The 22,080-nt window shown below is 34.3% G+C and overlaps 4 protein-coding genes and 1 non-coding gene across 7 annotated transcripts; 3 read left to right on the top strand and 2 right to left on the bottom strand.

Annotated features, from left to right (window-relative positions):
* Positions 1 to 1,584: 1,584 nt before the first annotated feature.
* On the bottom strand, positions 1,585 to 1,658 carry TRNAN-GUU. The gene has a single exon. It is a non-coding gene; the product is annotated as a tRNA-Asn (tRNA).
* A 108-nt stretch (positions 1,659 to 1,766) lies between these two features.
* On the top strand, positions 1,767 to 4,951 carry LOC122581841 (pentatricopeptide repeat-containing protein At1g69290). Of its 3 annotated transcripts, none has more exons than XM_043754501.1 (2): positions 1,767 to 3,975; positions 4,597 to 4,951. In XM_043754501.1, exon 1 carries the CDS (start codon positions 1,785 to 1,787, stop codon positions 3,777 to 3,779), a length of 1,995 nt encoding a protein of 664 aa, XP_043610436.1. In that variant the 5' UTR covers positions 1,767 to 1,784; the 3' UTR covers positions 3,780 to 3,975; positions 4,597 to 4,951. The 3 variants fall into 3 exon arrangements, 1 of the variants encoding a protein (XP_043610436.1); XR_006321311.1 differs by lacking the exon at positions 1,767 to 3,975 and adding an exon at positions 3,984 to 4,342; XR_006321245.1 differs by lacking the exon at positions 1,767 to 3,975 and adding an exon at positions 3,984 to 4,353.
* An 843-nt stretch (positions 4,952 to 5,794) lies between these two features.
* Positions 5,795 to 12,171, top strand: LOC122582205 (probable inactive purple acid phosphatase 1). Its single transcript, XM_043754567.1, has 13 exons — positions 5,795 to 5,951; positions 6,121 to 6,300; positions 6,720 to 6,811; positions 6,896 to 6,962; positions 7,196 to 7,318; positions 7,415 to 7,507; positions 8,020 to 8,149; positions 8,372 to 8,453; positions 8,929 to 9,061; positions 9,481 to 9,686; positions 10,203 to 10,328; positions 10,469 to 10,778; positions 11,543 to 12,171. Exons 1-13 carry the CDS (start codon positions 5,922 to 5,924, stop codon positions 11,846 to 11,848), a joined length of 1,878 nt encoding a protein of 625 aa, XP_043610502.1. The 5' UTR covers positions 5,795 to 5,921; the 3' UTR covers positions 11,849 to 12,171.
* A 306-nt stretch (positions 12,172 to 12,477) lies between these two features.
* On the top strand, positions 12,478 to 14,949 carry LOC122602750. Its single transcript, XM_043775345.1, has 3 exons — positions 12,478 to 13,343; positions 13,718 to 14,043; positions 14,407 to 14,949. The coding sequence occupies exons 1-3, from the start codon at positions 12,764 to 12,766 to the stop codon at positions 14,752 to 14,754; spliced, it is 1,254 nt and encodes a 417-aa protein (XP_043631280.1). The 5' UTR covers positions 12,478 to 12,763; the 3' UTR covers positions 14,755 to 14,949.
* On the bottom strand, positions 14,846 to 19,535 carry LOC122602744 (magnesium transporter MRS2-5). Its single transcript, XM_043775335.1, has 7 exons — positions 19,343 to 19,535; positions 18,106 to 18,666; positions 17,237 to 17,307; positions 16,557 to 16,685; positions 16,115 to 16,465; positions 15,413 to 15,460; positions 14,846 to 15,158 (listed from the first exon to the last, which is right to left on the bottom strand). Exons 2-7 carry the CDS (start codon positions 18,548 to 18,550, stop codon positions 14,928 to 14,930), a joined length of 1,275 nt encoding a protein of 424 aa, XP_043631270.1. The 5' UTR covers positions 18,551 to 18,666; positions 19,343 to 19,535; the 3' UTR covers positions 14,846 to 14,927.
* Between the last annotated feature and the right edge of the window lie 2,545 nt (positions 19,536 to 22,080).

Genomic DNA, 22,080 nt, shown 5'->3' with positions numbered 1-22,080 from the left:
TCGACTGTCCAATAATGAAATAACTTAGAAAACCCTTTCATGTTGGCTATAAGATACCTATTGCAAACGGACATACGCCATAACAAAATGCCGTCCTCGCCACATCCACCAACACCATACTACTTATACTAAAGTCTTTAAGCTCGAACGGTTTTAAACTTTAGTAATTATAAACTAAGATTTTTTTAGTGGTTCAATTAAGTTATATTTATGTAAAGATGCTTGTGAATAGTATTATTTTTATGGGATAATCATCCGAACAACAGGAGTATAATACTGTTTTTCACAACCATCTTCTTTACTTTTTCCACATGATTAAATAAATCATCACCCCCCACCATTCCTCTTGAATTTGAGGGCTGCAGAGTTAAAATTGGAATAACAGCAGTTCGTATACTATCCCTTATTTTTGTATACCATTAGTTTTTAAATAAGACGTTTTAATTGAATATATTGTATGTACCTCGAGTTCCAAGTTATCTTAGCACTCGACTTGGGTCGAGTTTTTAGTGATTCGAGTTGAGCATGACCGAATCCAACTTGAATAACTTTAAGTCATTTACACACTTACATTCAAGGTTTGTGTAAGTAAAGAGTCATACCGACGCAACTACCTAATTTAGAAACCGCAGTTTGAACCTATACTCATCCGTAATGATTTCATAGTACAAGTTAATGTATTCAAGCAGTGTCGGCTTTAAAAAGTATGAGGACTAGGCGACAACCTAAAGCCCTCATTCGCTTCGCTTTTCAAGCTCTGCCCCTCTTACTTAACGTCTTCATCTATAAAGAAACTTCTTTTCTTCACAAGTCTGCAAAACTAAGGATTATTTGAACTTGCAAAATATGATACCCACATGGCCTATCTTATCAAAGAGGGAAAGAATGGTATGTCAAAACAAGAGCTTGTTGTATAGATTTAAGCAGTGAATTAAACACGACTATATACTATATAGTACATAGTGAATTGAAAGATAATACATGAGGAGGTCTGTTCCAGTCAAACGTTTTAGAATATATCTTATAAAACAAATCAACTCTGTTATTTATAAACTCTTTATTTTCTTTGTTTTGGTTGCTCTCAAGACCGGATGAAGATTTTTATTGGAAACTTTAAAAAAAAAAAACCTCAAAGTTTGTCTCGCCTAGGGTTATCATAAATGTTGAGTCGGTATTATATTCAACTTCGTAGTTTGGCTCTACCACAGAAATACATGTATCTCTTAACTCAAGTTACTTTAGTTAGCATCATGCTAGAAATTTTAAACATCCAACTCGAGCACACTTATTAAAATAAGTTGGTCATGTTCAATAGTTTACAATTCATATTCATATTGTAATCAAAAATTCAAAATATAGAAAGCAAAAGGTCCATAACAAAGTTACAAAGGAAATAGTAAGTCATATACATACAATACATTGAATAATGAATACAATATAAGAGTAAAAGACTTATGAATTCTTGATTACATCTAAGTATCTAACAAGTTACACTCCTTCAATGATAACAGTCCATTATTCGTGTTATAATAAAATCAAGTTGTTGCCAATATCGAAAGGAAAAAAAAAATATATATATCGAATCGCTAGAAGGAGGGCTTGAACCTCCGACCTTGTGGTTAACAGCCACACGCTCTAACCAACTGAGCTATTCCAGCAACGTGTTAAACATCTTCAACTTTATTATATAACTGTATATAATCAAGCTTATTATGTACTATACATTGGCAGGTACACAAGTTTTCTTTCACAAGTCCGAAGTCTTGCGAACAACAATCTGGAGAATGTGGAGAAGAAGAAGAGCATTTTCCCCTTTACTCAGATACTTCTGTTCAGAACCAGAAACCCCAACACCCCCATCTCTTTATTCTTTCTTAAAACCATCAATTTTTACATTAGATAGACCCATATCCAAACACCCCCTTACTCCCCAAACCCAAAAGCCCACACCTTTACATTCCAAACACCAAGAAAACGAAAATCTTGAAATAGCCCTTCAATCATCTCTTCAAGAAAACAATATTGATGAAGCTTGGAAATGTTTTAAATCACTTTCATCATCAAAAAAGTCTTCAACTTCGTTGTTAGAAAGTAAGAATCTTGTTAATTTATTGATTACCCAATTGTGTTTAGTGAATAATGATGTGTATAATCTTAAAAGGGCTTTTGCTACTTTAATGTTTGTGTTAGAAAAAAACCCGAAAGTATTGGAATTTAGAACTGTTGAGATTTTCTTGAATTCTGTTAAGGTTAGTGGCGGTGGTGCACCGGCTTTTGTGTTGGTTAAGTTTATGTTAAAGAATCGATTTTTTGTTCCTTTCGGTATGTGGGGTGATGCTTTAGTGGAAATTAGTAGGAACACCGGTTTGTTTTGTGATTTTTTCGAGGTTTTTAATGAGAGTTGTAGGATTGCTAATGAGGAAAAGTTGGATTTTTTAAGGCCGAATTTGGGTGCTTGTAATGCTGCTTTGGAGGGTTGTTGTTATGAGCTTGAATCGGTTGTTAATGCACAGAAAGTGTTGGATATGATGTCTTTGTTGGGTGTTCGTCCTGACGAGACAAGTTTTGGATGTCTTGCTTATTTGTATGCATTAAAAGGGCTCGAGAAAAAGATAGTTGAATTAGAAGATTTAGTATCTAAGTTTGGGTTTTCGGATAAGATAGTGTTTGTTAGTAACTTGGTTGGCGGATATGTGAAATCAGGTGTTCTTGAATGTGTTTCGAGTACTATTTTGAACAGTTTGAGAGAATTAAATGGAAAAGGTTTCAACTTTAGTGAAGAAACTTATAGCAAAATAGTAAAAGGATATCTTGATCACGGAAGCATTAAAGATTTAGCAATTATGATACTTGAAGCACAAAAGTTGGAGTCTACAACTGTAGTAGTTGAGAAATCTTTTGCTTATGGTATTGTAAATGCTTGTGTTAATCTTGGGTTACTAGAAAAGGCGCATAGCGTTCTTGATGAAATGAATGCACAGGGAGGTTCAGTTGGGCTTGGAGCTTATGTGTCAATCTTGAAAGCTTATGGCAGAGAACAAAGAACAGCCGAAGCTGCACAGTTGGTATCTGAAATGTGTAGTTTGGGGCTTGAGCTCGATGCTAACAGCTTTGACTTTCTTATAGACGTGTCTATGTCCAGTCAAGATTTCCAGTCAGCGTTTTCCCTTTTTAGAGACATGAGAGAAGCAAGAGTTCCTGAGTTAATGGGTAGTTATTTAACAATAATGACAGGTTTGACCGAAAATCATCGACCCGAACTTATGGCAGCCTTGTTGGATGAATTAGTTGATGACCCCAGAGTAAAAATCGGGTCCCATGATTGGAATTCCATTATTCATGCATTTTGTAAAGCAGGACGTTTAGAAGATGCTAGAAGGACTTTTAGAAGAATGGTCTTTCTTCAGTTTGAACCAACTCAACAAACGTATCTTTCTTTAGTTAATGGGTATATGAATGCGGGAAATTACTTCAATGTGTTGATGATGTGGAATGATGTTAAGAAAAGGGTTTCGTTTGATGGTGAAATGAGCTTTAAACTGGATCATGGTTTGGTTGATGCTTTGCTTTATGCTTTGGTGAAAGGGGGTTTCTTTGATGCTGTTATGCAAGTTGTGGAGAAATCTCAAGAGATGAAGATTTTTGTAGACAAATGGAGGTATAAACAAGCGTTCATGGAGAATCATAAGAAGCTTAAAGTGTCTAAATTGAGAAAGAGAAGTATTAAGAAAATGGAAGCGCTTATTGCTTTCAAAAATTGGGCTGGTCTAAACACCTGAGGCATCCTGCTGAATTCTTTGTTCACAATATATTTTTTTTTTGAAGTTATTGCTCGAGGACAAACAGAAAATGTGGAAGTTGAGGTAGATAACTGACATACTTCTGACATCAATCGAGTAAAATGGAAGGTGTTTGCTGTCCATGCTATCAAATGATGGAGCAGGCTTTGACAAAGGAATATACTTAAACAAAAAGGTTATGTTCTACACTTCTACTATATGAAATTTTTATATATTCCAGTCTCTAAGATTCAGTGTTCTTCGTCTATTCTTTTTTGGCATTGTTACTTCTTTCTTGGTCCATGATTCTACACAGAGGTGCCAATATTGACTCATTTACTTAGCAGTGGGTCGATTTAGGTTACGAGTTATCTCCAACAGGTTAGTCTGGTCTGGACAACCCGTCGCTTTTTCCTCTTTTATGTTTTGACTTGCTACCTAACCCTCATATATCCGTTTTTCCACCCTCAAGGTTAAATCTTTATGCCGAAAACTAATATACACACCTGTGGGAGGATGTGCCAAAATCATTTGGAGCAAAGCCTTAAAAGATACTGGCAAAAGTACAAACTAGGTTTGCAGAAATGTTGCCCATCAATGATTATGCTCGTTTTTAACTTTTAAGTTATGAAGAAATTGCGGTGTTTTTCCTATTGATGAGCTGCAAATAATTAGTTACCACGTGTTTTGTTTTGATCTGCTTTTCATATTGGTTTGGTCATATAGAACTACCATTTCTCAGTTTGTCATTCGTCTAGTTGCTTTATTACATTTCTGGATGAGTGAATGATACAGATTTTGACCTTTTTTGGTACAGGGCCAACGTTAACTGTTAACATGAACGATCAAAATCTATCTGTTGATGAACCATCAGAATCCAAATCTTTCTTCATGTGTATGAAGAACAGAGATGCAAGAAGAATTTGGACCTTGGAAATGGATTTTTGTGCTGTCTGATGCAAAATTTATTATTTTTCATATTTGTTTCCAAGAAACTGGATAATTCGAATTCTCAATGTTTGTAACATTAGCAATGATGGTGATGCGTTTAAATCAAGCCCAGGGTAGCGAAGCTGTAATTTTTGCATGATGAACATGTCAAAATCTGTTTCATTATTTTGTATGTACACAATAAATGTTACGAGTAGAACATTATCGTTATTTTTTTAGCCTTTTCCATTGTTTTGATTAGCATGCCTTCTAGATAGAGAAATTAGTTAGAACTGTAACACTGTAGATAGATATAAGGATTACATGGTTTGGTGTAAGCTTACTCAATGGAGTAGAAGCTAAAAGGGATTTCATTGAATTTTATAACAGTTTTATTTGTCTTTTTCATTTCTACAAGAGCTCTGAACCTCTTTCAACCAATGTTTCAAACCCGGGTCAACCTGGCTGGTTGAACAGGGAGCCTGTTTGAGGACCAGGTCAATAACAACCGTATTTTCTACATTTAGCCTGGTTTTTTAAAACCGATTAGTTTTTCGGTTGATCCAAATTCGGTTCAACCTGTTTCAACTTTTGGTAATGAATTTTGGATAACATAATTGTTTTATAGTTGACTTCATCAGTCGATAGTTTTTGACTTCCATTTTAGTCAAGAAGAAATTATAAATAGGGTAATAATATCATAAGGGAAAAATTTAGTAAGCATGCAGTACTTATTTTAAGTAAAGCAGGGAGACTATGTAAAATTCAGAGGAAGTTATGTAAAATTCAGAGGCTATGTATGTTTATCAAATTCAAAGGTTTAATTTGTAACTTTTATTTTAAGTGGCAGTACCTAAGCTTAGATAAAGTCTGCAATACGGATCATTTTCCAATAATATATGTGGGTATTTGTAAGGGGAAAGGTGGATGCAACGGATCGCTTCATGCGGTTGATGTTTTTACCATGAAAATTAGGGAAATATTTTTATAATAGATCAATCATTTAATTGTATATGCGCTCCGGTCATCAGCATATTCGATTTCCCCTTAAAAGAAAATATTTCTCTCTTTGTGAAATTAAGTAGTTAGAGTTTGCCAAACTTGCTACCAGAAAAGGACAAGGTATATTCCCAATCATTCTTTTCTATAAAAATTACTGAAAATGATCCAGTCTACTGTATCAACTCCCACTATACAAATAAAGTCCAGATTATGCACAAGGGTTTATGTGCTTCTATCATGGTAATGTTATTTATTTTTATTTCTTTTACCCTTTTCACTCTTTTGCTTAAGTTTAATGTTTGTTCTCATCAGCAGAAAGCTTATTGTTTTAGTTTTGTTGCTATTATATATATGAAAACCATAGATACCTGGTAACAAGTATTTTTCTTGATTCTGGTTTTAAGTACAGGGAGGGATGATTAAAGTTGTGGGGTTCAGTTTACTAGTAGTGTTTGCAGTTCTTGTAATTATAAAAGATGTGACATCACATGGAGATCATGCTTTTGCAAAGATTGGTATATATCAAGTGACATTTGCTTTAAGTGATACTGCTTATGTGAAAGCTTCTCCTACAATTCTAAAATCAAAGGTATGGTTGAGTTTTAAAATTTAACTCTCGAAAAACTACAATCTTGGTTTTCATCATACTTGTTTCGAAAAGTTGAATAGAGAAAATTGCCTCAAAAATTTTGACTCTTTCCAGGTTTTGGGGGGAGGGTGGAGTCTGGAGTGCCATGTTAGAATCTTGTTTAGAAATATTAGTACTAACCTTTTTGAATATATAGATATAATAAATGGATAACCGACCCATTACTAGTCTCTCACCGCCCGGCCCCATGGCCAACATAACAGTGCTAAATCACATAATACTATGGTTAAAGGGACATATGGGTGGGATTTGATCTTCTGACCCCAACTTTTATGCTGCATGCCCCCCCACCAACGGGCCACCGTCACAGAAAAATGTATAGATATAAAATGAACTTATGCCGCTGCTTTTCATTCCAGGACCAAAATTTTGAATGGGTGACGGTGTACATTAGCAATCTGAACCCATCAATTGATGATTGGATTGGAGTATTCTCCCCTTCCATTTTCAGGTTCTTGTAATGTTCATTTTTTTGTGAATAGTTTACATTTTAGCATAGAGGTTTTGATAACATTGTTTGAAATCATGTACTTAGTGATTTGACATGCCTCCCTGAAAATTCAAGATACAGTCCGCCGTATTTGTGCTCTGCACCTATTAAGGTTTGTTTTCTTGGACCTGTGACTTGGATCATATCTGGCTCCAAGTTTTAAGGGGTATTTGGATGGGCGTTTTAGATGGAGGTGGCAAAATCTAATTGATATTTAGTTTACCAAAGCATCAAAATCGATTTACTTTTAAAATTGAAATAATCAGTTTACTTGCACATCCAAGCACCCCTTTTACTCAAAAGTTGGTCTCAATATTTAAGGCTCAGTGAACAACTTATTTGTAGTACCAATATGCAAATTACTCCAATCCTGATTACAAACTTACTGGAGAAGCATCGTTAAAGCTTCAATTGATCAACCAAAGATCTGACTTCTCCATTGCATTGTTCACGGGCGGATTATCAACGGTAATTCAGTAAACTCTCTTATCTTTTCTTCACCTTTTCAAGGTTTTTATCTCAGAGCTCATTTGCATTTACAAAGTTCTGACTATATGTTGACAGCCGAATCTGGTGGCAGTTTCAAATACAGTTGCTTTTGAGAACCCCAATGCACCAAGTTACCCACGTTTAGCTCAAGGAAAGATGTGGGATGAAGTGAGTTAGTTGATGCTCGTTAATTGTCAATTTATGCATGAACACTTATATTTTTACTACAGAATAAAATACATAGCCTGAATTGGTAAAGTCTAGAAGTGACAGTATGGGTGGGTTTGGTCAAGGGGCAAAACAGGTTGGGTTGAGCTGAACCGTAACTCTCTTTTTGTCCAGCAGTTTTTAAGATTTTTTATGAAGAGTTACTTTAACCATTATGTTTAGAATAGTTCAATTGTTTCAATAGCAATCTTTTTTTTTTTTTTGAATAGAATGATTAAGGAGGTTTTACCATTTCTTTCAAATAAAGAGAGAGGACTGAGGAGGTTTTACTTTTACCACTTTTATGCATATAAAGTACATTTTGCGTAACTTTTGGCCTGTTGGCGTCTTGGTGATAATATACATCCCAAATATATCAGTTCATCAGTGAATGGATCTTTATTGCTACTTCTACATGTAACTATGCGCTAAATGACATATTGAGGAGAATAAATTTTTGACGTGATTATCAGATGACTGTAACTTGGACAAGTGGATATGGAATTGATGTAGCAGTGCCTTTTGTTGAATGGGGTCAAAGAAGTGAAGACCAGAGGCATTCTTTTGCTGGAACTTTGACTTTTGACCGCCGTAGCTTGTGTGGTGTGTAAGAGAAAAAAATTTTCTTTTTCAGAAACATTCATATTAAGTCTCCAAATATTTAATAATATAGTCACGATCTGTTGTATTTTAAAGATTACATTATGGACAGTCATACATATTTTTCTAGAAATATAAATTTCATATGGAACTCTCATCCTTATAAGTGGCAACCTGTCATGTGTCATAATTTTATATACTCGGTGTATCTGTATGCATTCGCAGGGGCACCAGCAAGAACTGTGGGTTGGCGTGATCCTGGCTATATTCATACTAGCTTCTTGAAAGACTTATGGCCCAATCAAGTGTAAGTTATACCTTATTTTAGCAAAGATGTAGACTGGGCACTTGATTACCCACATTAACTGTTAAGGAGTTATGCTAGAGGTTTCAAAATGAGCCGGTTGAGTACCGCATCAAAATGGTTTTTTTGTAATGGTCAAAATGGGTCAGGTTAACACCATACACTTGTGCCAAAAGATCTATAATTTGTGTGACTTAATATGAATACAAAGCTGTATTGTTCCAATATAATTATAGCAATAATTTTTAATAAAACAATTTAGTAGCTTAAGTACACTTAAGGATACACTTTGGACAACTTTCGACCCATTTGATCTGTGTGAATAGTTTCCTTTGAAGCTAACTTCTTATTTTTCTGTTTGACCCATTAGAGATAAGACATAACACGAATTATCTCATTCATATGCGTAATTCCACCTTTGGATTATACATCTCAGATGTCTTTTAACAATAAAAATATATTGCTCATGTTTATATAGGTATACATACAAGCTAGGGCACAAATTATTGAATGGTACTATCATTTGGAGCCAGACGTACCAGTTTAAATCATCTCCATATCCTGGTCAAGACTCTCTACAACGTGTTATCATTTTTGGGGATATGGGAAAGGTTCTTATTTTATTGTTCAGACCTTGGTTTTTGTAGGTGGCAAAATGGGTGGGTTTGGTAATGCGTTAAAAGGGTTCAGGTCAAAACAGCATTTTATGTGTCAGTTAAACAGGTCAGGCTGGATGAAATGACTTAACAATGCTTTTTGCTACACCCTTTGTTATAATTTTGTAGATAGTTAATTTGTTAAATATGAATAGCAAACTGCAGTATAAAGTAGTGATAATGATTTAGGACACTGTTAAACATTTGAATACAAGTTTAGTCACTTCTGACCCATTTTATCCATTTTCTTAGCTAAGTTGTATTAACCCGTTTCTAAATTAATCGGTTGTAGTTGCCACCTCTATCGATTTTTATTCAAAGCTTTGCATTCCAAATATAACGAGATCCTTCTATAAATTTGAACACGATGGCAGGATGAGTATGACGGCTCCAACGAATACAATAACTTCCAACGCGGGTCCCTTAACACTACAAAGCAACTCATCAAGGACTTGAAAAACATTGATATAGTCTTCCACATTGGAGATATTTGTTATGCAAATGGTTATCTTTCAGAGTGGGATCAGTTTACTTCTCAGATAGAACCAATTGCCTCGACTGTACCATATATGATTGCTAGGTATCAGATCTTTCTAACTTAAATCCTACCTTTCAATGCTGTCACATAGGTGGAATTTGGCTTCGAGGTCAAACTTACAACTTTTAATATTCAAATGCATGTAGATTTTGACAAATTTTGTTTTTAGGGCTATCATTACCGGATTTCTATAGAAATTTAGAGTCGTTACTGAAGTTTTCTCAAATTCTGAAGGATTTTTCATAGAAAAGGTAGTTTAAAGTTAGCATATATTTAAACTCTTATTTAGTTCTATGCTTTTACAGTCAAAACTTATTATCTCCACAATTGAAAGTTGCAGATGGATTTTGAGTCAATTTAGTTATATGCATTTCTAAATAGTAGTTTAAACTTGTATTCAATTAAGGTTATAGAATTGAACAGTTTGTGTTCATTGAAGGTTTAAGGTTATAGAATTGAACAGTGAATCTCAAAAGTCAATATTTACCTCTTGAGGGTTTATCTATATACTTTTGATCTTGATTCTTGCATAACCCGTAACTAATTATTGCTTTGTAGCGGTAATCATGAACGTGACTGGCCCAACTCAGGATCCTTTTATGAGAACAATGATTCAGGAGGGGAATGCGGTGTTGTGGCTCAAACTATGTTTTACACTCCAACTGAAAATGGAGAGAAATTCTGGTATGTTGTTTACCATCACTAACCGAATAATCTTCTCAGTATATTGCAACTGAAACTGGAGAGCTATTTTGCATTTCACATCCAAACATCCCCTTAGTTATGTTTTGAAGACTTTGACTTTGACCATTATATTATTCCAGGTATTCTACTGACTATGGTATGTTTAGATTCTGCATTGCTGACACAGAGCATGACTGGAGAGAAGGAACAGAACAGTACAAATTCATTGAACATTGTTTGGCATCCGTGGATCGACAAAAGCAGCCATGGTTAATCTTTATTGCACATCGTGTACTGGGCTATTCTTCCTCTTTGTTTTATGCAGTTGAAGGTTCATTCGCAGAACCGATGGGGAGGGACAGCCTTCAAAAGCTTTGGCAAAAGTATAAAGTTGATATAGCCGTTTATGGTCATGCGCACAATTATGAGAGAACGTGTCCGGTTTACGAGGTATTTGTTTAACTATGATGACATTGGTCCTGCTTCTTTCGCATTTGGCTTTTAGCTAACGACGGATAATAGAGGCAGGTTGGGTAATGGGTCGAGCAGGTTATTTGGGGTATGGGTTGGTAATTTTGTCCAAAAATTTCTGGACCTTTTAAATTAATACGTAAGTAATTAACCAATGTGGTAAATATGATGGTAAGTTATATTGATCAAGGAGTTTGCATTCATTAAGAACACACATTAGTCAAATTTTGACTTGATTTCTTTTTAGCTAACTTCTTTAAAATTTACCAAGGTGACCTGTTAGAGATAAAGCATAATGTGAAGTGACCCATTCATAAGTTAATCAACGGAAATTGCCCCCTCTACTGCATAAGTCATATCGTTGTATGTGAGAGTCGTATTTTGGTTGAAATACTTAAAAATATAGGGAAGAAAGGGAAATTTTCAAATCTATTTGGTGAGATTTAATAGTCTAAATACTAATAGGATTAAAATGAATTTAACTGTTGAATGACTGAATGAGTAAAGCTACTATAAGACATTATTATGATCTTTTAGATCAAAAAACACATGGTTAACCTATACGACGAAATTCAGTGATTGAACTATTTGGTGGCTAATTCGGTGTCTTACAAACTCCCCTTGGTCTTCTAAATATTCTGGATTTTGTAAAGCTTTGCATAATTTAATAATACCTCTGATCCTAGCTAGTTTTACGTTCTTAAAACTAACCTATTGCTCGTTATTAAAACCTATTGTTTCAGAATACTTGCATGAATGATGAGAAAAGTCATTACAAAGGCAGCTTAAATGGGACAATACATGTGGTTGCTGGGGGAGGAGGGGCAGACCTCACTCCATTTGCACCATTTAAAACCACCTGGAGTGTCTTCAGAGACTATGATTACGGGTTTCTAAAACTTACTGCGTTTAACCATTCTACACTTCTATTTGAGTACAAAAAGAGTAGAGACGGGCAAGTTTATGATTCATTCACTATTTCTCGGGATTATAGAGACATCTTGGCCTGTACAATTGATAGTTGTTCGAGTACAACCCTTGCATCTTGAAGATCACTATGGTTCAACCATCCAGGTTGCTTTAACCGGGTCTCTACCAATAGCGAAAAGGCTGGTTAAGTCCATGGCTTGAGTCTTCAAGAACCAAACTTTACTGATGAGAAGATGTTTCTGAAAGTATTAATGGGTCGAATATATATTTATGCAAGAGTAAAGTGTAGGGGCTTCACGTGTATATGGTTAATAGTATACAGGGTCAGGTGTATCTTAATGTAATTATAGGAGTGGCTACAAATAATAAAATTTGAAAGAAGTCATACTTGGTTGTCATGATGTTGATGTTAGTATTACTAAATTTTAAGAGATATTTGACATGATCTTGTGTAAAACAATGATTAACTTTTCGGTCAATATTTTAAGGGTTACGAGTTCAAACTTCACACTTGTTAGTATCCAAATAATCTGAGAGGATATATTGACATATGGATAATTAAAAAAATATTAATGTCAGTTTCAAAGATTTAAAAGAAAATTTGGCTGGAAAATGGAAAAGATTAATTGAGGACCTCCTTGTACCAATCCACAATCATGTGGCTTGTGACAATGCAAATAAATGTTGAAAATGACTAAACTAGACCTTTCAAACTGTCCTTATTCATTAGCATTAGCATAGTCTACAATTTCTTGTTTCTTTTCAAGATTTTAGATTACTGTTGACACCTCTGGTTCTATTACATATCAAATCATCTCTACAATTCCTTTTAAGGGTTTCGCAGCACACACGTTCTTTTCAAATGGGTGTCTTCAAATAAACAAATCTGTGAGTTATCAGGCATAAAGTTGATATCTTTAATCTCAAGACGGCTGTATTTGTCGGACGTTTTCTAGGGCTTCAAAGGTTAGAAGTTAAAGATCATATACCAGCGAAGAAACTGGACAGTGTTGGTATTGCAGAAACAGGAAGTCATGGAGTTCTGGGTGGTTGCAGCAGCTACAGGTGCTGGTTATGTGGCCAAACACTGGCAGAACTTTTCAGGGGGGAAAAATAGCCCGTTGCAGCTATCGCCTGTGTCATCACCACGAGTGCAGCCAGACACATGCCAACTTTTGGGTATATTGCCTGACTCTGTTTCTCCATTGCCAAAGTTAGCAAAAAGATGCTTGTTGGAAGGAGATGTTTCTTCACCTGAGGATGGACATATCAAAATGGGGATGAATCCTCAAGATAACACAGATGAAATCATTGAAAAATATGAGTACTGTGACACTTCTGGCCATTATCTACATGAATTCAGAACCAAGAACTCGAATACAAAAGCCTGGTCAAGCCTAAGACCCTTAGTGGTAACCAGTAATAGCATTGATTTTCAAAAAAAGTTGACAACACAGGCTGATGATGTGAAGGATCATAAGATCATGTTTATGGAAGAAAATGGAGGATCTACAGAATCAGAATTATATGAACCAACCGGATTAGTAAGACTTCGAAGAAGACCAGAACAAAAATATGTCAAGAATTCTGAAACAAGAAATCTTCATTCAAAAGGTTTACAACTGCTTTGCTTATTTCTAAAACAGTAGAAGTGGCAACTTCAGTTGTTATTTCTATCGCTAACTAGTCATACGGGTAAAATGAAATATTAACAAAAATGATGCGGGTCACTCAAAAAGTAACCTTAATGCTTAAAACCCTCTAAATCAGTTCATCATTTTCTTTCTTATTCTTGAAATAATATATACTTTGCAATCAGACTTTCTTCATAATCCTTAATATAAATTTGCAATCATCTGTCTTAGCTCAATCTCACTCGACCCATTCTGACACCTAACCTGCTATTTTTGCCACTTCTAATAGAGACTTTAAACTAAAGCATGGTTTCCCTTCTGAAGCTATATATGTTAACAGTTATTGGTTGACAGACAACGACATGGTGTCCTTGTTCCTTGGGATTACCATCGGCATATTGTCAACTACTGTGACTAATCAACGCGAAGTCGGGCATCTAAATGAGTTGCTAGAACAAGCTGAGAATATGGTTCAAGATTTACACAAGAAACTAGAAATAAAAGACGGGTTTACCAGAAAAGAGCATGGCACCGAGGCAGATGGAACTTCAATCGATAACTCAAACACTGGTAACTATGAGTTAACGAGTGACATCGAGGCAGAGCTTGAGGCTGAGCTTGAGAAGTTGGAAGAGAATATCAAGGATAGCAACCTGCAAAGATTGTCTAATATAGTAGAGGTACGCTACCGGCAATTCAATCCATATACTTCCAACTTTCCAAGTGGGTCATGTCAGGTTATCGGTCAACCCAACATGACCCATACCCAAAAAGCATATTACTCGTATAGATTAATGATATATTTATGTGCGTAGACACACTAAAAATTTATAAATTTTGCATATAACTTGACATAAAATTGTTTCAACTCAACCTGAACTGGTATGTTTTAACCCATACCTAAATTACATATTTTAGCCTGATCTCATTTTGAACTGTTACCCAACTCACCATCTCACCCTATCTTGTCCCTTTTGCCACCTAATAGCACATAGTGTACAGATTTTGTAACACAACTTACATATGATTTGATTTTATTGCAGATAGATTCAGACTTTGAAGCAGACATGGCTAGGGGAGATTTAAACATAGGTTCACTCAGCTGGCAACTTGATGGCCAATCTGAATCAGACCATGATGACAAAAGGGAAAAAAGTGAAAGCACTGGGAAGGGTGTGTTCACTCCAAATTACACTGTTTCATCACTGGATCTACGGTTACGTCTTCACGAAGTGATCGAGTCAGAACTCAGAGGATGTATTGAGGAGCTGGAGGCGGTTCTCAAGTATCATAACAGCCAAAGTAAGCCCCATTCTCCAGAACCACAAGAAGAAAGCTCTTTCTGGGACTTTGACCACACAAGGATTGAATCTTCTTCATCAACCCCTTAAGCTGCATAAAAGATTATAAAATACAACCACAGAAGTACGATGCATGCAGAAAAGGTACAACATAAATAGATGAAAAAATGAGAAAGAAATATATAGATCAGCTGCGACTTTTTTCCAGATAAGGATGATGATAATGTTATATTGTATTTTTTATCAGAAAAAAAAAAAAAAATCTACAGAGGGAAAACTTTCTTATGTTTGAAATAAATCAAGAAACAGATATACAAGACTCCACATAATGTTGCACTAATAGAAACGACCCAATTGAATCTGTTTGGCTCGTCAAAAACATCGTCTTCAAAGTTCATTCCAAATACTGCTGTCACAACAGCAAATACAGTAGCCAAAAAAGTAGCAGCGGTCAAGAGCAGCTCAAACTTAATCAGCTTATTCTGAACATTTCCCTGGTTACAAACACGTAAACATGCAATCAAAATGCTGAAACAGTCAAGAGCAGCTTGTACAGATAACTCATGCAGATTTAAATTACTCATTTTGAAACGCCGGGCAAATTCTTTTTATAAGGATACCCATAGATCTAGACAATGATATGCTTAAACAAAAGAATAATATAAATAAAATGAAAATTGTCCATTTAGGAAACGTGTGCCCCTCTTATCCAAGTTTGTTAAATCATAGAAAGGAACAAGTTGCTTACAAGTTTAATGTTGATCAGATCTTCAGTGTCATCAATATATTCCTTGAGCTGCAGTAGATATATCTAATGAGGTTAATGCAAATCTGAGCAAGTGCCAATGTATGGTCACTGTAAAGGTCACAGTAACCTTCAAGAATGCCAGATATAGATTAAGTTAGAATCTTTCTCTATGGTTTCGGCCAATGAATCACTAAGGTGCACTCTTGGACGTGATGCATAAGTTTCAATAAATAGCATACGGTTTTATAGATCTTCAAAAAATGACAATAAAATAGAGTAATCTTCAGATTAAGGAAAAGGAAGGCGTATATAGCATCTCCATCTCGGTGTTACTAGTGCAAAATGATATCTTATCGCTTCAAAGAGTCATCCTTTAAGGGTTACAGAAGTCTTATAAAAAGTCTAGTGTGCTTGTATTAGTTCAATTGGAGAGGAGGAAGTATATCGAACAAAAGGTTACCAGGAAAAAAAAATGCATAAAAATGCTCCATGTATTAAATGAAACTTGCAACAGAGCTTTATCAGCTCTTAGTTTTAGCCAAGTATTTCAACTACTCATCAAATATCCAAAAAAAGTAAAATAAAAGAGAAAGATGAATGGACCTATGACCAGGAGTGAAGGGCGTGAGTTTTGCCTAGCATATGGATTTTAAAAAAAATATATCGAAAGGTGAGATATTATCTAAAGAAGAAACGTCTTACCGAAAGCAACTTGTTTAAAGTGTTGTCAATACCAACAAAATACGCTTCCAGCAACATCTCAAGTTGATCAATGTTTTCAGTTTCACCAGTTACCGATGAACTCAACAAACTTCCATGCTTATGTGCACTTACATTACTAAACGCCCTTTGCAAATTCTGTGAACCACTTGAGGACCCAACAGGAGATACAGGAGCAGACTTTGATCCTATTCCCACTCCAGGCCCGATAAGATTACTTCCTTGTACTTGATCATATAGATCATTACATGAATTCCTTTGTTTCTTCTCAGTTAAATACATCTCAGCCATATCACCATCATCGTTCATTAGCTGTTCTATTTCATCACAGACCTGAAAGTGTAAACGAAAGCTAATTACTGGTTGTAAATAAATTGTAGCACAATTATATTGAAATAAAGAAGTTCATTCAATTGAGATTTACCTTTTGCACCCTTTGAGTCAATGCTAAAAGGTGGCCTTTGAATCTACGAACACGCTCAAGATTGAGTGTACTTATTGATTTTGCGAGTTCATCAAGCACAGGATGAATTTCCATTTCTAACTCTTTCACCTATGAAGTTAAAGAGGATACACATTTACTGTACAAATTGAAAATTGCAAGGCAAAATACTTTACCATCCTTGTGAGCAACAATTGCAGAACAAAACTGAAAGGGTAATAAACGGGTAATCACACTTTTTATGCATATACTTTAGAGGTGGTAACCTTAACGCATTTACTCATTAATGTGCTGATTTGAATAATTTATTTATCCCTAAGGGGTCAAATGAGTAAAACTAAAACTTAGCTAATGGAGAAACATGCAAAATAGTTTAATGGATCAAAAGCCCTCAAAAATGCGTTTTTAATGCATAAAAAGGTTCTGAATCATTGTATCAACAAAATATTATGGGACAACTCCTGTAATCACACTAGCACACTAATTTTTAATTAATTACATTTTGAGCAAATAGTTTCACATCAACCCAAGTCAATCTGCTCTAGCCCACTACCTGCCCCGGCCATTATACCACATCCAATCAATTCCATGATATACGTAGGCGGTTTTTCTGCTTTATAGCCATCTAAAATACAGCCATCAGCTGCTTAGTTTCTGTTTACCTGAGTATCAAGAGTAAGACATGTAAACTCCAAAGCTAGTTCCAATGCCCTAAACTCGAATGGCAGGTCATCTGAATATAAACAAAACAGCAAGGTGAAAAAATACACAGCATAACTCCTACAGTTTATTATGCTAATTTGTTTAACAATATCATCAATTTGTCGGCTCAGTTAAATGGGAAAGAAATGAAAATACGCTTGTGGGTCCAATTAGAGGCGAATAGAAAAAGGCACGCATATGGAATATAGTAACCAATGAAATTGAATAAATGACCCGACTAGCTGACATTTTTCATCATACAATTGAATTTCTCCATCTCAACATATAAGTTCAGAGTTATTTTTTACTTTATTGCATTTCATCAATAATGTCCACTTATTGTTCATCATCATAATCATCTAAGCAGCATAAACTATACCATCAAAGCCATTATTCAGTAAAGTATTCTTTAAGTACAAATTATACTGTTTTGTTTCTTTAGACATCAGCGGTTAAAAAAAATATTATTTGACTTACATTAATATGATGTAGTGGTTAAAAGAAGTTTTTTGAAGAAAGTACATATGTCAATATGAGCACAACCTGTTGTAATTCATTATCATTTTTGTTTAAATATAGGGAGAGGTTGCCATAGATCATAAACATGAATAAAAAAATGTTCAGAGTTGAATACGCAACTGAGTGATGAAAATCAGTGAATCGGACTATGAGAGTACCAGTCCCTCAAAAGCAAAAATTGTTTATCTAGACATTAGAAATACGAACATCGAAACAACTCCGAACTAACAGATACTTTTATTAACGGAAATAACATTAGAACTTAGAAGTGCAACCTAAAATATATTCCAATTAGATTTATAAGATTTACCCGAGTGATATTTCTCTTGCTGAAGGCGCTTGCACAATTCAGATTTGTACTGAACTACAGATCCGTCCAATGAATTCATAAGAAACACCTCATCAGCTGTAATTATACATCTAATCTGCTCAAGACTAACCACAATTGCCTTCTCACGGCCTAATATTGTAGACGGATATATAAAAAGCGGATCCAAAAGACGAAGATCTCTAGCAGGTAAAGAGCAATGCCTCATTACAGTAGCCTTGTCTAACTCTACCACTTTTGAGCTCCCATTTTGCTCAATTTTTATCCAAGAACGGTTCCCAAGAGCATGCCCTCGTTTCTTCAACCCTGGAAAACCAGGTCCGATGAAGTTCTGGCGCCCACGTTTATCAGGGTTGAATCTTGAGCTATAACTATTTGCAGACTCGATAATATTAGATTGAAGAAATGGGTTACGAGATTCATCCATTTGGTGCCACTTTTCTTAATACCGAAATTTGATCAATAATCTATGCGGTAATAGGATGTCCGCATCAGTGTGAAACCAGTAACACCTAAGCTCTGTGTAACAATAACTCCAGCATTCTATTAACAAATGAAAACGAAAACTGTCATATTCAGTTCAAAAGCCAAAGATTGACTAGTATCCCTAACCTGCCGTAAAACACGAATTTCATTTCACCAAAAAGATGCTATGCTTTATCGCTATGGTTATTAATATCCAACATATTTCATGTTTTAAAGTACTAAACTTTTGAGTAATGTATCGAATATCCCACCTTAGCCAACTCTGAAGACATACCCGCGACTCCACGAATACCCAACAAACCCGTGGAACGGCAAAAATCATCTACCAGCCCATATAGTTTAAACTCGAGACCTGCTTTGAATTATTGCAAGCTTTTACCACTAACCCACCATTACCGGTTCTTTAAGAAAAATTTTCTCCAAATGCTAAGTGGTGTGTCCAAACAATATACCAAGTACTAATCTGATAAATTATAGCTTTTAATTTTAATTCTAAATTTCTACAGCATAATGATATAATTTAGCCACTCAATACCTAACAAATAAAGATAAAAATACAAACTTGTTCCACTTAATAAACCATTATCATGCAAACATATATGATTAAATAAATTATATGAAAAACAAGAACAAAACAAAAAATCCCTAATTAAGCAATATCAAGAAAAATTGAATTAATTAAAAAAGATTATTTAACAATTGAGAAACACAAAATTGAATACATTAACCATACCTTATCAACAAATCAGCAGCTGGGTTTAGATGAAAATAATCAAGGAAATTGCTCTATGAATGGTGAGCTTTTTTATTTTTTTTGTTTAAAAGATTGAAATCCCTGATTGATAGTGAAACAGGGGAAGTGATAAAAGAGGGAGGGCTGTTTCAGTTAACAAAATGTTGTTATATTAGTGCCAAAAACAATAAACAGAATTGATGTTTGATATGTGTGTAAATTTCATGATTACATGTTAAGTTTAAGAAAACTAAAAAGTTGTCGTTTAGGAAATCATTTCAGAGTATGTAATATGTAAATTTTTTTCATTTTTGCGTTCAAGTTAAATAAAAAACTGGTTTACGGTTCGGGTTTGTCGAATAAGTTTTTACTTTTTAGTTTCATTCTCAACCATATCAACTATGCAATATTTAAAGTGAAGTTGATTAAGTAGCAAAAAATATACATATTACTAGGATGTTCAAATTACAGTTGACCTTCATAGTGCATACCTTGGAAATAATTCATAATGTCATCATCACTAAAAGAGTTATAAAAGTTTACTTACTGATCTTATTATTGTATAATTGTGAAAAGATTTGCAGTATCACTTTTAGGGCCCGTTCATGTTTTTAGTATTGAATGTATTAAGTGGTTTAATTTATAAATAACGTATATATGTATTAAGTAAAAAATAAATAATTAACGATTATTTTGTTTATTACGTAAAAAAAAATATGAAATCTAACTAGATAAATTATATTCTTAATTATTAAGCATATTAAATAAAAAAGGAACGGTGCCTTAATGTCTCACAGTTCCACCTTCTTCTTGATTTGCCAATTCCATAACTTTAAAAAGTAAGTTTCGAACTTCAGGAAATAGATGTATATCACTTAGATATTTATGTAAATATAATTAGGGTTATTTTAAGTTATTCTTCTAATTTATAGTAGAAGAAGTATATCACTTAGATATTTTTTTAATGGGCTTTTCTATTTTAATTTTCAATGGGCTCAAATTTCAAAATTAAAAAATCTCTTTTGTTTTACTAATTGGTCAGGTCTTTTTACATATGGTGTTCCTTGTTTTTAAAGTGGGTGTGCACCTTCTGAATGTATCCTATAATTTTTCTAAATGCAAAAAATTTAGCACTAATATGTATATTTGGAGGGTGCGCAAGTGCACACCCTCAAATGTGAATATGTCCGCCCCTGAGGATAATGGTATAAATGAAACGAACGAACTAGGATAGACTTTCTCCAGATTGTCTAGATTAACAAAACGGTTCACTAAAAGGTAAATTATATTATGTCTGTTTATTAAAGAATTTTGCTTGTTCAGTCTGTTCATTTGTGTTAATGAACGATGTACACAAACATAAACGAACGAACACTCATAAACAAACATATCATTAGAAGTAATAGAATTTAAATTCAATATTCAAAACATGAGTCCAATAAACATGATTCTAATATTAAGCATTCATCTAATGGAAAAATGGTTAATATCTAAAGTGGTTAATTAACTATTAATTAATTGAGATATCTAGCATATCATAACAGATTATTAAACGTTCATGAACATGAAGGAACGAACGAATAATTTGTTCATGTTCGTTAATTTAACTAAACAAATAAACACAAACGAATTGAATTTCTCGCCAAACGGTTAATGAAATGTTCGCTAAGTACGAAAGCTTGATGAAGAACAAGTAAAGGAAAACCATAGAACCAAGACAATAAAAGGAAATTTTACATGACTAATATTTGTTGAGAAAAGTAGATACGGGGTTGTCCCATCTAAAAAACTCATCAAATACAACCCCATATACCATAGAACCAAGACAATGAAAGGAAAATATATATTGTCATTAATTAGTACTCTAAATATAGTTGTATTATGTTTAGTAATTTGTAGTGCACACTAACTCCCGTCTTCATGTTTTTTTAACAGATTTCCCACCTTGCACTTAATCTTCTTCTTCTTCTTCCGTTGATATTGATTCTTGGTTGGCATTTATCTTTGACATTCCGCTGCTGGTCACTTTCTTCACATCAACTTCTTGGTCTTCCTCGTTCAATGCCATCATTGTTTGTAGAAATTCTATACGAGATTTCAAAGAGTGTATATATACCGATATTATGTTACTCACTTCCCACTCTTTAACCTTCAATCGACGGGCCGTTTCTTTTATTCCATGTTCTTCAACCAATTTCATAATCCGTTCGCGCTCTAACTCATCTTTTTTAATCGATTTAGCAGTACGTAACAACTTAAATCCCCCATCCTCCATTCTCTAAAGGTTATCTGAATGTTAACAAATTAAAAGTACCACCAAGATATTCAAGAGATGCTAAATTTACATTGACTTTGTATGTAAAGATAGCTAGTGTGCATTATAGAATAGTAATAAATTAAGTAATAATTATGTCAACAAGTAAAGGTTGATTTTCTTACCTGATCAAATTTACAGATTAAAACCTTCAACTCGAACTAACCCTGCTCTCGAATATCTGCTTAAAGTTAATTAAGTCGAATTGCAGCAATATCGGTTTTATTCAATGGTTGCCCCATGATTTATTTTATAAGGTAGATAGATAAACACAAAAATAAAGCCTATTCGAGTTGAAGAAGGAAAGTATCCAAACAATTTTAAGTTTGTTAGTTCTAGATTAACTCAAATGCAATTCTTTGCGCGCTATAATAAAAGGTAAAAAAGTTATATTATTTAAGGGATTTTTTAAAAAAAATATCAA

This window comes from Erigeron canadensis, chromosome 1 (assembly GCF_010389155.1).
Source record: "Erigeron canadensis isolate Cc75 chromosome 1, C_canadensis_v1, whole genome shotgun sequence".
NCBI classification, from domain to species: Eukaryota; Viridiplantae; Streptophyta; class Magnoliopsida; order Asterales; family Asteraceae; genus Erigeron; species Erigeron canadensis.
The sequence above is the reverse complement of the archived record's forward strand: the minus strand, read 5'-3'. Positions and strand labels throughout refer to the sequence as shown.